We start from the raw sequence: 16,087 nt of genomic DNA on the forward strand, positions 1-16,087 counted from the left end.
ACCGTACGTAGCCAACTAATCGGAGGTACGGGGGAAGGATAGCACACTAAACACAAAAAGGAGTTCTAAATAAATTATTTTTATTTCGATTTAAAACGTCGTGATAATTATTTTATTATGTTTTATTTTTATTATTTTATTATTTCCCTTCTACGTGACTTTACCGAAAGAACCAAGAAGAAAAAAAATATTTGTAATATCATATCTTAAAGTGCATAGCTCCAGTACCTTCCTAATATCGGAAGGAAGAGCGTTCTATACGGCCGCAGAAGTGCATCTGAAAATAAGTGTTCAATATGAGAGAACTACAGTTGTTTTTATGTATGGAGAATAGTGTTGGGCTATTTCTGTAGGAATCATATTTGAATCCTATGATAGAATCGCGATTTCTCAACGGGGTGTTCCCAATGTTCATTTCACTATTCACCTGAATGTGACATTTAGCAAAACACTCTGTTAAAGAAGAATTGTACTATATAATTAATGCAATAAATTTGAATGGAGACGCAGGGGATGGCCATTGAAATGAAAGGAGAGTTTATTGGCAATTCCTAGACTGTCAATAAATTTCCATCAAAGTCAATGGCGATTTTCTTTGCATCTTTATTCAAATAATGAGATTCTACAGTGGCTATCCGTGGCACGGCAGAAGACACAGTGAAGAATACATTATTGCAAGAAATGCATTACAACGATAATTTAGCTCTTCTTTGAGGCAGTACTGCATCTACGCGGCGGTCTGATACCTTGTTTAAAGTATTGACAGGAGTTATTCTTATATAATATAGTACAAACATAAACGAATGTGAAAATGTACAGTTAAGAGACAGTATATTGTACTCTACGATCTATGTTTGCCGATAGATGGGCGATCACCATTCAACATATCTGTTTTAGTGGTTTGCTTTTCTTTCCTATACTTTGCATCCGATTGTTGTTTTTTTTTCTTTGTACTGTTTGTTGTAACGTTCTGATCCGCCCCTGCACATCTGTGAAAAGGAGCTTCATAGCTAATCGGATTTCTCCCGGATAAATAAAGATTCAGATATACTGCAGTACTACGTTGTAAGCAACAGAGGGCAATGCAGCGACTTCCACAGTACGTGTACATATCGTTGTACTCTACGTCTATGCTCATACGTCAAATGCTCAACTACATTCACCGACCGACCCATCACTGATCATAGCGTTGTGATTGACCGGAAGTCTCTACAAGAATTAGTCTCTCAATGACCATTTATTGAAAGCAATGCGGGATAATTTAACAGGATATTTTAGGAATTAAAATTGTTAATAATAATAAATCTCCCTGAATAGCTTGCAGAGTTGACAAGCCTAAAAGATGAGCGTGGGATCGAATCGTCAAATATCCCTCACGACACGCGCGGCGTGACTACAGGAGTCCGTCATCCAGCAGTAGATTGACAAAGGCCTGTACATTTATCTAAAAAAAAAATCTAACCGAGCACAACGAAAAAACATGAATAAAAAAAACAAAAAATGTCTCGAGATATTTTAGAAAAGCCACGTCACAGTCCAGGAAGCTGTTTTAAGTGGGAAGAGAGGTGATGGGATGGGGACCAGCTTCCTGGATCCTTCATTTGAGCCGGAATAACCAGTGGGCCACGCAGGCCCCTTGTGGATGGGTGGTGATATTGGAGGTCAAGCTAAAATATTAATGTGGAAAACCCTCGAAGGGTTACAGTTTTCATCATCATCAATTTGAAGCAAGTAATACGACTTGTTAAATATGAGACATGTATACTGCTAATTAAAATACACAGACACTGTATATCATTTTATATTGAACTTTATATTTATATTATTTACAAGTCATTCACACGTTTAGGCTGATTTGTGATTTGTGGATTGAATCTTGTTTCTGTATAAATAATGTGTCAATCCACTCTGAAAATATGATTTACGAGTTAAAAATGTACATTTTATCCAATTTTCACACTTCTGGAAAGTCATTGAGCAATATTAAGATAGAAATGCGTTAAATATATTTTGAGATCATAATCACTCATTTGCAAGACAACCCCTGTACAGGTATGAATTGCTATGCTGGTCCAGACTGTACAAGAAGACTATATAATACCATTGGTGTTACAGTTGCATTTACGGGATCTACCAACCCTCGCCTTCACAGTTTACGCTCCCGCGTCTGTTCCACGCCTTCGCCCAGCCACATTAACCAGGGTGGCCCACATGACCCGTACGTGGTGTGGAAGTCGTCATCCAGCAGATGATTGACATGTGCATTACCGTAGTAAAATAAAATAAAACGTGAAAGTATTTAGAAGCTCAGAAGAGTCTTGGGCGGTGTTCAGCAACTTTGGTTACCTTGAGCTATTTGGCTCAAATTCCACGTTCCTATGTATGGATCAAAATAACCACTGTAAATTGCAACCAAGTGATACAGAACTTATTTGATCTAAAAAAACTCAATACATTTGTCGATTACAATGCCTAAAATGTTTTAAAATAGTCGACGTTTCGGCCAATGGCCCTTCTTCAGAGCACATAGAGGCCTGAGAGTTGTTTTGTTTGTTAATACATTGTGTCCGTGCACCACTGCTAACGCAAGCAACATCAGCACATCACCAAATTAATTTATTTCACATCACCTGGTCCGTGTTCAACCATCATCAGGCGCGTGCAGCGTGTGCATGACGAATTCATGTTTTGCCGAACAAATTGATTCGGATGTCGGCGAGGCGGTCCGTGACGGCTCGTCGAGAGTGGGGGGGGGACTCTTTTGGTGACGAAACCCGGAGTGGCTTCATCCAGCAGTGGATAGACCACGACTGCTGTGGGGTTTATGACACCCACCCGTCTCCCGCCCCTTCACCCCCCCTCCACTCCCCCCCCCTCCACCACCCCTCCCCTTCACCCCCCCCCTCCACCACCCCTCCCCTCACCCCCCTCCCCTTCACCCCCCCCCTCCACCCCCCCCCCTCCACCACCCCCCCTCCACCACTCCCCTCCACCACCCCTCCCCTCCACCACCCCTCCCCTCCACCTCCCCCTCCACCTCCCCCTCTACCCCCCCCCCTCCACCACCCCCTCCACCACCCCCTCCACCCCCCCTCCACCCCTCCCACCCCCCCTCCACCCCCCCCCTCCACCACCCCCTCCACCACCCCCCTCCACCACCCCCCCTCCACCACCCTCCTCCACCACCCCCCACCTCCCCCCCCACCACCCCCCCCTCCACAACCCCTCCACCACCCCTCCCCTCCACCCTCCCCTTCACCCCCCTTCACCCCCCACGTGGCCGTTGCATTTCACTTCCGGTGACGTCACGCTCCCGAAGGTTGGTTGAACGACGCGGGGGTTGGGGGGGAGAGCGAGGAAGGAGGCCTCCGTAGTTTTTGTTTGGCGAAATATCGCCTCGGAGTGAGTTCCCGCGTCTTGTTTTTCGTTCTTGTTTAGTTCTCACTGAACAACAGCCCTCCCCCCGTACCCGCGAGCGTGTTTGCCCGCTCGCCGACGGCTTCGCGCGCTCGACACGAGCAACCGGGCTGACGCCTCGGTGTCGCCCGGCTGGAGCCTCGGTCTTGCCTAGATGCCCGTACGGGTCGTAGGGGGTGGCACTCCCCGGTCGCGGCTTCGTTCGCGCGTCCCCCCCCCCCCCCCCCCCATCTTCTCGGCTCATACTCTACCCTCGACCCTCACTCGAGCGTGTCAACTTTAACCCCCTAACTCTACCCTTCTCCCCCGCCGTCGCACGCTACCCCAAGCACATTGCTATCTCTACCATCTCTACCCACTCCCCACTGTCAACTACCTTGTCACGGACTCACAACACTCGATCGTGTCACTCGCCACACGCAAACTCTTCGCGGACAAATTGCTGGCGTGTATCTCCACCCTCGTGTGCCCACCGTCTCATTTACATCTCTGCCGAGTTGTATTTTCCGGCACCTCTGATGAGCACGGTTGGCTACGTACGGTGTGAAAGAGGTTCGACATACGTTTACGCGATCTGACCCAAACATCTGTATTATGAATACTATTGGTCGCGAAAGCCTACGTGTCAAACTTACTCCCCTCTCTCCACCATCACTGCCATCTCATCCATGTCATCCCTGCTCACTGTCCTGTGCACCTCACTTTTTAATTATTCACTTTACAATGTAACGTCTGTCACTCCTCTTATCACAAAATTCTCATCATCTGTCCCGCTGTTTCTCTCTTGTCTTCGCTCTCCTCCGTTTCTACTCTTTATGTGAGCAGGGAGACTCACCCAAGCCACAGCGTCACCTTGCTCAAGCACGAATTGGAGAGGCACTCATCTGTGGTGGGGCTTTTTCAGTGGTAGAAATTCCACATTCCCCGTGGTAGAGCCAGTCTCTTTAGAACAACCACTGTGATAGTCACGTTATTGATCATGTCAGGATGACGGGCTTAGCTCCCCATAACCAGGATAATAACTCTAGCCTTGTGCTTGTGGATTTAACCACCTTGCTACCCAGCCGGATAAAAATATATCTAACACTGATATTTTGAAAGTGTCTAACCAAGATAACACAACTCTCTATTATGACCTATGCGTTAACTATGCATTGTCACAGGAACATTTTTTCGTTGAGATGCTTGTAAATTGCTAATTAAGATCTTAAGTCATGTTATGAATAATAGTAGGTCATAGTAAGCATTTTGAGTCCTAAGAGGTTTACACGGGCACGTACAACCACGTACAGGGCCTTTAAATTCGTGATGTTTTTTTATCATAATCACAGTCATTCATATTGGAGTCAAGAGTAGAAGAAACTTTGTTCAATCTGGAGACACTAGGTCAGTGCTCTGACATCCCATTACAATCGTCACCCATTCTACACCCTCGTATGTCTGGCTTTTAAAAATTGCTTGCTTTCTTTGTGCGGAAGTTTGCAGCCTCCCAGAGTGGGCGTGAGATCGCACTGCAAGTGGACCAGCGGAATAGTGACAAGACGAGTGGCGGATTAGTGGGAGGGCGAGTGGACCGGCCAGGCGAGCAGCCATGAGCTGCTCCATGGACAAGGTTCTAGCGGACGCCCGTGCGCTGGTTGACCGACTCAAGGAGCATGACAGCGCAGCCGAGTCGCTCATCGAGCAGACGTCTGCGCTCAATAAGCGCGTGGAAGCCATGAAGCAGGTGAATGAATGCTGGCTACCCAGTGCTGGCACTTGGGCCACGAGCAGAGGTCGCAAACGGGTTTTGATTCCTTACCCGTACCCGGCCGCACCAGGGTCGCAAACGGGTACCCGTACCCGGCCGGGTACGGGTAGCCGTACCCTACCCGTACCCGATTGCAACCTCTGGGATGAAGCCATGTTGCAGGCACGGGTGGGTTGATTCTAGGAATTTGAATTGTGAGAAGAGACAAGACGTTGTGAAATGAGTGACAAACGATTACTCACCAGTGACTCACGGCCTACCCGTACCCGTACCCGGCCGCACCAGGGTCAAAAACGGGTACCCGGGTAGGGTATGGGTATCGGGTTCCCGATTGCGACCTCTTGCCACGAGTGTTGTATTATACCTTCCAGGCTCAAGTTTATATATGTGTTAACATGTTTGGTATACAAGAGATTGGTGCATCCATATTTACTCCGAGCCATCTTTGCCCATTACTAATGTTTATACCTAGTACCTTGGTATGGCTGTTTACATATTTCCTGGTGGAACAAAGATGCCGATATTTGCGTGATGCTGGCCCATACACCCCTTCTGCTATGCTCACTATAATTGAATCTCGTTAAATATATACCTCAATAATTACGAGGCTGTATTTAGGCGGGTTTGTGTATCCATGTGTGTGTTCAGTATCAAGAAGAGGTGATCGAGCTGAATGAGGTGGCACGGCACCGGCCCCGCTCAGCACTCGTCCTTGGCATCCAGCAGGAGAATCGGCAGATCCGGGAGCTTCAGCAGGAAAATAAAGGTAGCGCACCGAATAAATGTGTAGTGCACGTATGTGTTTTTGGAGGTGTCGGGAGCTGTTGCGTGGTTGTTCATGCATTGCACTACAATCCTGAGTGTGAATACCATCCATGGGTAACATGGGGATCAAGGGGTATCTGAACCTACCCCGAACCTCCCCGAGGTCAACGCAACTTTAAAGGAGGAGTACATTATCAGGTGTGGAAATATTAGTCCTGGAAGACAAAGGCAGCTGCGTGTGGTTCAGGTCACACCAGACTCTTGAGCGCTGTGTCATTCTCAATTGGCGTTGAAGTTGTAATTACTGGCGAAACGTCGTACTCAGATTGTAAATGTTGTGGATTTTCTCTCCAACACACCGTTGTGCTGTACTCGTAACGAATTGGCATGTTCTGTTTACGTGACAAACCTTACTAATTGGCTGTGTCAGGTGGTGGTGGGTTTAACGACACACATATTTACGCAATCTAGCCCCAAAAAACCTGTATAATGGATGATATATTAGTCGCGAAAAGCTACGTGTTAAACTTTCTCACTTCTGCAGGGATGTATATCTCAAGGTGACTCACACCAGAAGCTAAACTCTAGGCCCACTGGCCAATGGTAGGTCATCTTTGCCTGCTGTTCTTCCAGAGTGAGCGTATACCTAGGATTGCAATCAAACCCAGAATAGCCTGGTCTCTGCTTGCTGTTGGGTGTTGGAAGTGAGCATGTGATTGTTGTTTGCAGTTGGGGTTAGCATCTCTTGATGGTGACATAAGGTTTAGGATTGTAGCCCACACAGCTGCTTTGATGTTTCTTTGTACATGATCGAGGCCTCTCCGTACATTGTAGCTAATGAAGGAGGTGTTCCTACTTGTTGAAAAAAGTGCAGCGCCGATTCCCAGCATGTTACAACATCCCATGCCTTTTGTCAGAGGTCCAGGGAGCCAGTTAGCACTGCAAGGATAATTGGTGGTTGTGAGTCGCTGAGATGGAAAGTACTTGTGATCATGAAATACTCTTAAATACCAGCAGAATCCAACCCGATTACCATAATTAAGGGAGTGGAGTGGAGGAGCTACTCAATGCAAGCAACCTCATGGGGCAACATAGATTATACTATCGGGGTTGTGGAACGTCAACGGTTGGAAAAAATAGCCACACCCTGAGAGTGGCTGGTAGAATTTGCCCTTTGCCAAGGAGGTGCAAAGGGTCACCTGGAGTTAGAGACCAGATAAAGTAGTGGCCAGGAATGACTTCCTCAGAAAAATGGTTGTGTGTAGGCTGCCTTGGATGATATCATCACAACTGTTTGGATCACAGGGTTATACAGGATTAGAAGGACGCAATCGTGGTCTCTGTATAAAAAAGGGGAACTTCAATTCTAACTACCAGGGTATCTCCTTCCTCAGTATCCTGCAAAAGGTATTGGCAAGAATTATGCAACATATTCTTGCCAGGCATGCCGACAAACTTGCAGTATTCCAGTGTGGGTTTAGACAGTGGGATCCTGCATATATGCTATTTTCTGTCTGTCCTGTAGCATATGTAGGGGCTTTTAAAATTTAACAATCTACACTTATGCATATAGCTGCTCAAGGCCAACAAAGCCATCAAGATGCCAGATCATTGGGTTATTTTTCTTGCCTCCGTGTACCCCGATCTCCTGTTCAAGGTAAATGGGCACCTTCATGATGGTAAACAGGCACGGATAAAGACACGTAGGATAGATTCATTGAGGGGTGCATCAGATGTGTCCTCTGGCTCCTACATTGATATGTTTTGACCAGCTTGAGGGATCCTGCTGCTGAACCTGCAGCATACCACAAAGACGTGAGGCTTTATCGACCCCAACCAAACAAAACACCTCCTCAGGTATATTGTGTCATTGAATACTCTACCCTCCCCATTTCCATGAGGAATGGCATTGTTGTAGAAGGGGTGGAGGAAGTATCTTCATGAATAATTTGACCATGACTTTCTCTGGCAGTTATCTCACTCTTGAGCGAGTTGAGTAGCAGCATCTTTTCATGGTTAGCATAATGCTGTGTATAAGTTGCTTGGACTGTTACTCTAGGCCAAGCAGTTAACCCAGAAGACGTGGGTCTTTTGTGTGGCTTGCTAGTGAGCCATTTACACTAAAAGTGGCCTAAAAGTGTACCTAGCTTCGTTATAGTGCATAACACCAGTCGCAAGTGGTGTCTAAAGCTTCATGGGACTCCCACACAAACTCGGCTTCAAATATGTATCTGGAGTGTGGTGTCAGCACTGGGTAAACAAAGGTGGCCCAATGTAGGACTTGCCACACTACCTTAATGTGTGCAATATGATGGACCAAAACAGGTGCTTGTAAATCCAATTTGCCTCACAATCTCACACAATAATCTTAATGCTTGTGTCTGCCATTTGCATGAAAACGCCTTGAGAGTGTGCACACACTTGTGGAGCTGTGTGCACGGGCGTTCGTGCATTCATTCGGACACGTGTTGTGCGCGCATTCACAGAGCTCAGGGTTGCCCTGGAGGAACATCAGTCGGCCCTTGAGCTGATCATGGGCAAGTACCGTGAGCAGATGGTGAGCCTGCTGTCCTCCAACAAGACGGAGGAGAACAAGGTGGTCCTCACCCTCAAGGAGATCCACTGTAAGGTGAGCGTGGCAGATTGAGGTGCCCCCCAGAGAAGTTCTACGCAAGCACTGCGTTTAAGTATCCCTTGCTCACTTTGCCCACATATATTTATATTTCTATCGGCATCCATTTACTTCAACAGTAATGGCTTCCTCCAGATTGGCACAAGTCGATTCCTAGAGAATCATTTACGAGGTAAATTTCTTAAGGACTCATAAGTTTGCTTCATAGAGCTTTACAGTATTTGAATTTTATTCATGTAATCTAGATGTAGAGCTCTTTTGTCAATCCACTGCTGGATGAGGGCCGCCTCATGCCACGCAGGTTTCGGGGATTATTTGACCATACTTCAACTTGCCACACTTCCGTGAGGGTTGGTAAAGACGGGTAATGAAGACATGGGAGCATAGACTCACAGAATATGAATAGAATAGTGCTAACCATCATTTTCAGATGAGTCACGCTGTTAGAGCTCCACTGGTTATCCACAATTAATGCCGAGCTTGCAAATGGAGGCCAAGTTTATTTATTTTGCAGGATTTCGCTTAACACTGTTAATTGGTTTTGTGAGATAAGCATAATGAAGACACCTACTGGTCTCTGGTTCTGCAGTATCATCTTCTGAGAATGTCCCTTAACGTTACACAATGAACATCTGCTGTCTGTCAGGAGAGAGTTATGGAACAGGATTCTCAATGCTCTTCTTATTTTTTTTTATGGACACACGGACCAAGATGGGATGTATTTTTTTTACTGACAGCGCAATTCTTGACAGTGTTTTATGTTGGCCAAGTATCGTAAATGCGAAACAATGGCACTCAATTATGACCACAGTGTTGTTTTAAGCCCGAGAGTGGGGGGAGGAGGGAAGGGCCAAATGCTGACTTGTAGAAATCAAGCACCGGTTATATGTCACTTTGTGTTGTGCGGGAAGCGCGGGGTAAAGTGAAAGTGCTGCATTGCTGTGGTGGGACAGCTCATCGTTTATTCGAACATTGATATACAAATATTTGTTTCTTCCAACCTCTGGATTGTATTAAAATCCCACGTTTTGTATTGAATGAACATATCTGTTTGGCAACCCTCTTTTGGAGGAATATTTTATCACCGCATATCTGACTGATAGTACATTCTGGAGAAATGGGTGTTATAAAATGTGAAATGCATGCTGAAAGTAGACAGTGACTGTCTATCTCGTCGAATAACTTTTGATTGAGGAGACTGCAAACTCAGGTTTTGTTTTTGCTTGATTTTTGCTGTCTTTGTGATTGATTGGTTGATCAACCATTTTGGCACACCTGACACCAGGTCAGTTAAAATTACCTAGGTTGATGGTTTGATCACCACGACCACCACCTGGTGACTTGGGTATGGAACCTAAGCGTGCAGTTGTGACGTTTATGATGGTATAGCTTGTTTTTTTGCAACTTACAGTCCATTTTCAGTCCACTGCTAGATGAGGGCCTCCCCATGCCGTGCGGGTCGTGTGGGTTATTGGTGAAGGGAGGGATCATAGACGTGGGAGCAGAAAAAAGTACAGTAAAAAATCTTGACTTGAAGCTTTCGTGACTGCAGGAATTCATAACGTAGATGGTTCAAAGAAACCATCTAAGTGACTTTACCGAAAGACCCAAAGAATATAGTAAAAAATATGGATTTTTTTTATGCACTGCCCTCTGCTGGCCACTTCGGGAATTAAATTGAGAAATGTGTGGGTTTATCTAAATAAGCACATTGAAGTGCTGGTTGTTGTGTGTTTTATATATGCGCACACGCTGGTATTGTGCAATTTGTATTAAGGTCCAAATCCTGAAATGTTACACTTGCGTGTGTGTGAACCAGTCCTGTGCCTCCCGTAGGTTGACTCAGCCTCAAATGAGTACCTGGTGCAATGTGTGAATATGGCCACTGAGGGAGACAGAGGTAGCCGGGTGTAATGCTGACCACCCACACCCTCGTGTGCCGTGCTGGCCTTTCATAGGTGCTCGCTGACAGCACTTACCCCAACAGTCTGTTCAGGCTATCTTTATCTTTGTGTGTTTCCACTGCAGGAACTGCAGGCGCAGGTGGAAAAGGTGTGCGAGATGGCAGCGGTGATGAAGAAGGCCATCAATGCTGATGACGCAGAGGTCATCCGCGAGCAGGAGAAGATGGCACAGCTGGAGGTAATACCATTAGCATTGATACCATGCACATATTTTACACCGCTTACAAGAATAATTTGAAATGAATTGTCAAAGTTTCATTATTTCAAGTACTTAAGGATAAATCCAGAGGTCGCTGGTCAGTCTTCCGGCATGACAGTTGAAACACTGAGCAAGATTATTCATTCACCCTCCCTCTGTCTACGCAGATGTATAAATTGGTAAACAGCAGCCGCATCAGCACATTGCATGGGAAGGGGTAGAATGTGGTTCCTTCCACCTCTTCCAAAGGGGGTTCCCCAGAGCTCGCTCTAGTGGGAGGCCCTCTGCCAGCAGTTGCATAAGTAAGAAATTGCAGGGCTGTACCTTTAGTAATAAAGAAAGTGTTTCTACATATAATTTAAGCGTTACCTCATTATGCTAATTATTATAATTAGTTAATAATATAAAGCCTTTTGTCAATACACATCAGTCATGGACCATACGTAACCACGATTGGTTAGTACGGGTTGGTGTCTAGTACCAGTTCAGATACCACACGCCACTCATGTTAGAACTCAGTGCACGAACCACTGCACCCACCATTGCATATAGTAATACGATATAATAGTATATTAATTTCCCCCCAAAACGAAGTACATATATCAGCTACTGCAATTGTGTGAAAGCAGCTGACAGTAATGCGATTGATCATTATTTTCATGCTTTGTACATGTTTATTGGATGGTGGACAAGTGCAAACCGTTCTCCACGCCGTGTGAATGAAGTGCCATCTCATGCGTGCGGTTTTGATAAGTGGAGTCCAGGAATGACGGTTTCATTATCATTTATTATTTATACTACACCCTCCGATGCAGTACATGTCCAGATTTGTCAACGGTGCTTGTATGTGCGGTTCACAGCTCGAGAATAAGACTCTGCGGGACCTGCTGAAGATCAGCAAGGAGAGCTTTATGAGTGTTGTGGAGGAGGCAAAGTTGGCTGGCAAAGCTGGGGACTGAGGGTGGAGGATATAAAAGGGTAGTATATATACAGTGATACTGCCCAACTCTTGCGCGTTTTCAGACTCATCCACTTAGTAACACTCACACATAAACTCGCACATTGGCGAAAGGGTGCACACCTTTGTCCATACTATAGTATCTCTTGTACAGACATTTTGCCCATGAATGCACATTCTCAAGAGATAAATCATTCTTGTGTACACATGCATGTAGGCATTATCACAGGAATACACGTTTAACATGCGGCAACACCCTTACCTGTATACTTGGTCCCACACGTGTGTGTGTGTGTGCCACGTGCACACTTTTGTCTGGAAGTCATGTGCACCCATCGGGATGAGGGCAGGCATTGTTGCTCCTACCGCCGGTAACTTATTGAGTTTCTTCTACCCTCGTGTACACTCTTGTAAGATAGTCGCTGAGCCTGCCCATGCAGCTGAGCTTGGTGCTTTTTGCTTTTGGAGTTTGTAACAAATGGCGTTGCGGTCAGCGTGTTTTGCGAATGTACCGTCATTGAGTCCTCTCACTCGTGAAGAAGCACTTTGGAGTCCTAGTGTGCATCACGTGCTCATTTTAAGGGTATTTTGGGCTGCCCTCTTTAGTAGGATGGGAGCCATGCATGCATGTATGTGTGTCTGCGGGCACGTGAGTATGACGATTGTGTGTGCTGCGAATGGCAGTGGTAACGTGGTGGATGGTGCACTGCACTCTAAGTGGAATTTAGTATTTGAACCTTGCCTGGACCCCTCCTAAGTTAACTCGGTCTAACATGAGTACCTGGTTTGATGGCACTAGAGAGTCAAAAGGTAGCCGATCCCATGTGCTGACCAGACCACCATCTCACGTGCCATGCCAACCGTGATAGGTGTTTGCTCACGGCACTTGTCTATAATGCTAAATTGGGAGTCATTGTATATTTTATTATGTATACATAATAGTAAAAAATATATATATGTTGCATAATCGGTTCTACTTGTTGTTTTGCAGCTGTGATGTTGGCACCGATGTAGACGGGAGTGAAAAATTAGAATCCATTCTGGAATCTCCTACCGATAAAATGGCTACACCTCAATTTCATAACATAGGTAACAGACATTCTTAATGGTCTCCCTACATAATCGTTAGACTGGGCACTGTTCAGCTTTATGGATGCATGATTGATTCGTTTTGTGCTTGTCTGCCAAATAAGCCATCACTGCAACGCTAGACAAAATTTTGGTGCAAAAGCCTATTCTTGTATGATGATTTTTTTTGGATGCAGTGTATAGTCACCACGTGAAGAACTTACACTCAGTACAGCACACATGGAACTTCCCACCATTGGAGAATTAGGAGGCTCTGGTGGCCGAGTATGCTTTCTCCAATCCCTTCGAGACTGTTCATCGCTTCAGCTGGACATGCATCCCACCAGTCGTCCACAGTTTCGCATCAATGAACAATGTATTTCTTGGATGACTTTGACCCCGTTTTCCTTAGGCCACAACTTTGATTGCAATCGGAGTCAAGCTGCCAGCGCTGGCACGTGTGGCATGAACGAGTTTGCTCTTCCCACGCTTCCTTAAAGCTATCCTCCCCATGGTGGTCCTGAAGCTTGCAGATCCATGGAATTCTCAGCCAACAGTAGAACAACAATTCTTATTCTCTTCTCGTTTTGGCTACACACGAACCTTATTGAATCTCTGGTCGCTTTTTTTTTACCAAGAATCACACGGTGCTGATTCATGAGCATCGGTGTCTCGAGAAAAATCATACTGTCACATTGTCACTTGAATATTTAATTGGTGCTTTGGTTTTCACCAGTTACGTTGCCATTTTGGTTTTCTTCTTAAACGCATGAGCAAAACCAACCTGAGCAGAGGGCGTCTTCCCTGGCATTGCTCGGCAGAGAATGTGTCCGATGTAGTTTGTGAATATTGGCGCGAGTTAAATAACCAGCTGTGGTTCTCGCCTTACCCCCCCCCCCCCCTCGTGTGTCATGCCAGCCTTCATAGTTGGTCACGTGTGCAGTTTGCTTCTGACAGCCGTTGAGACATCTAGTGCCCAGAACTCCGAAATCTTTAATTTCAAATGAATGGCAGTCTGCCCAAATGGCGTACAGTATTTAGGAAAATTAGGATCGGTAACTGTGTGGGTGAATGTGGTGGGGAGAACGGTGAATAGTTTCTGATGCATTGCAACTCGTTGAGCTTGAAAAGTGATGTTACTGAGGGCTTCATTCATATTGGCTCAACTTGGTTCATTGTTAAGTTGAAACTCGATTTCTGAGAATCCTGACTTATAGAACAATGACGGATGCTTCCAAAAATTCAGGCATTGGGTAAATGCAAAACCAAGTTTATTCGTTTTGTGTGGGAGTATGCATTTGTGTGTTTACGCTTTAATAATTTGGAAGTTTGTGTGTGCATTTGTGTGAATGCTTTATTTCTGAAAGTATGGCAGTGTGTATACAAATATAGCAACGTGTATGTGCGTATGACACGTATATCACTTTTACGCGCGTGTGAATGCAATTGAGTTGTAAGTGCATGTACAAGCGTGATCGGTACATAATTTTGTACTCTTGAGTGTGTGGGTACGCGTGTGTACATATAAATTGTATCTACCCATAATGTGTGCCCGTGCACGTGCGTTTCACACGTTCCAAGCGACAGGTACCCAGCGTGTGGCTCTTCACTCGATGTACATTTTTTTAAATGAAACTATTTTTCTTGCGTGTGCCCTCTGTATTCTGCCTCGCCGACGTCTGAAGGGCCCACCTGCTTGTGTACGCGTGCAAATGAAACGATTCACTTTTGTAACAGTGCCCATGTTTGTCTGGAGTTTCTTGTATCGTAACTGCGTGAAAGCTACTCTTCGGTTCTTCAGCATTCAAGGTCACGAGGTTATCGCAGTTAATGCGAACGATACCTCACCATCACTTCTGTCGACTGGGTTCCACATGTTGAACGGTCAACTCGTAACCACAAAGGTTTGCTATTACAGTATCCCACCAACTGGCTTTAGATCTTCCCCTTGGTCAATAGCGTGTTGGTGCCACACTCGTTGACCTCTACACTTCCCTGCACGTGTGACTCGTAAATTTGCATCCTGATTTTCATTTTACACCGGTGCTTCTCACTTTGCTCAATTCAAAATGTCAAAGTTGCTTACCCAATTCTGCCATGAAATTGTGTCTTCTCCATGTGCCTACAGTCAATGGGGAGACGCTTCTTTACGAGTTCTTAGTTAAAATCCAGCGAGGAGTTGTACTGTGTAGTAAAAATACGAGTTATACCGGCACATGAAAAGTCTCCGTTCGAAGCTATTTGATGATACACTACTCAAGACAATGCATTTATATGTAGTTCTCTCCTATTCCAGCAACGTGAGATATTCTTTCTATGATAAGTGCCGCAACCATAACCACAACGCAACATCAATGACTTCTGCTCGATCCAACGGCTGTTGCAAATATCACTTCCCACCCTCTTATTAATTATTGCTCACGCTACATCAAGACAGCATCATTATAACGGACATTGTAAGCAGTATTTTCTCACTGAGTAGCGAGGATTTCGTCAGGATGGGGGGTGACAGTCAATGGGAATAACCGGTCCCTTTGCTTCGAGATTTTCATACTTTTTCCAGGGATGCAAAGTAACTCAAGATTATTATGGAAATTAGTGACTGCAGGGTGGGTAAGGCACCAGGAGAGGGAGTACGTACCATTTGACAAGGAGATGAGAGGCGTCTTCTACTTGACGATGCAGTAATAGGGCCGCGATTCGGGCAGTGGCCTGGCTATTGAGTGCAGATGGGACGAGTGCAGAAAGGGCATTGACTCCGCGTTATGAAGAGAGGGGGGGGGGGAGATTTCAGTATTTCCACCAGCGCCGATTCTAACTACGCCACTGAATTAAGGATAGATTGTTCATCATGAAATGGAAGGATACTTCGGATTGTAGATGTGATATTAGAAATTTAAATACAGGGCATACACTTAGTTAAATTCAAATCACAAACGCCGTTAACCTGGCCTTTTTCATGTGGTTGCCGGTGATGCAAAAAAAAACGATTCAACATCCCCAAGTGTGTGGGTGGGGTCTGTATGTACTGCCACAGACATAAATTTCACTTTGGGATGTAAATTAATATTTTTAAAGTAGGAATAAATGTCTGAAAACTGTTATTTAGTATGGCCCTGCTTGGGGCGGTTGTGTAAAAATTTCTTAAGAATGTGAATGTTTATTTAATCAAGTATAAACTTATTTTCAGCAGTGGCGTGAAAACGTTTCAATGCTGCAACTTCACCTTGTAAAATCGAACATTCCCTGGATTTCAAATTACAGATCACCTTTGCAGTGCACATAACTTTTATTGTCCCAAAACATGGCAAATGCCAAAAAATTACCCGCAAAT

At 45.3% G+C, this 16,087-nt stretch overlaps 1 protein-coding gene across 4 annotated transcripts; it reads left to right on the forward strand.

Annotated features, from left to right (window-relative positions):
• Window positions 1-3,297: 3,297 nt before the first annotated feature.
• On the forward strand, window positions 3,298-14,492 carry FGFR1OP2 (FGFR1 oncogene partner 2). Of its 4 annotated transcripts, XM_061559914.1 has the most exons (7): window positions 3,344-3,402; window positions 4,243-4,306; window positions 4,896-5,143; window positions 5,816-5,933; window positions 8,419-8,561; window positions 10,593-10,706; window positions 11,588-14,492. In XM_061559914.1, exons 3-7 carry the CDS (start codon window positions 5,009-5,011, stop codon window positions 11,684-11,686), a joined length of 609 nt encoding a protein of 202 aa, XP_061415898.1. In that variant the 5' UTR covers window positions 3,344-3,402; window positions 4,243-4,306; window positions 4,896-5,008; the 3' UTR covers window positions 11,687-14,492. The 4 variants fall into 4 exon arrangements, with proteins under 4 accessions (XP_061415900.1, XP_061415899.1, XP_061415901.1 ...); XM_061559916.1 differs by lacking the exons at window positions 3,344-3,402; window positions 4,243-4,306 and adding an exon at window positions 3,298-3,319; XM_061559915.1 differs by lacking the exon at window positions 4,243-4,306 and having other exon boundaries at window positions 3,326-3,402.
• Window positions 14,493-16,087: the final 1,595 nt, after the last annotated feature.

This window comes from Lethenteron reissneri, chromosome 26 (assembly GCF_015708825.2).
Source record: "Lethenteron reissneri isolate LAM-NWPU_2019-01 chromosome 26, ASM1570882v1, whole genome shotgun sequence".
NCBI lineage: Eukaryota > Metazoa > Chordata > Hyperoartia > Petromyzontiformes > Petromyzontidae > Lethenteron > Lethenteron reissneri.

Excerpts from the sequence above, each read along its gene's own strand:
- FGFR1OP2 (XM_061559916.1), top strand. The coding sequence starts at position 5,009 with ATGAGCTGCTCCATGGACAAGGTTCTAGCGGACGCCCGTGCGCTGGTT. Across the intron at positions 5,144-5,815 it reads GCGTGGAAGCCATGAAGCAG|TATCAAGAAGAGGTGATCGA; the intron begins GTGAATGAATGC and ends GTGTGTGTTCAG. Across the intron at positions 10,707-11,587 it reads AGAAGATGGCACAGCTGGAG|CTCGAGAATAAGACTCTGCG; the intron begins GTAATACCATTA and ends TGCGGTTCACAG.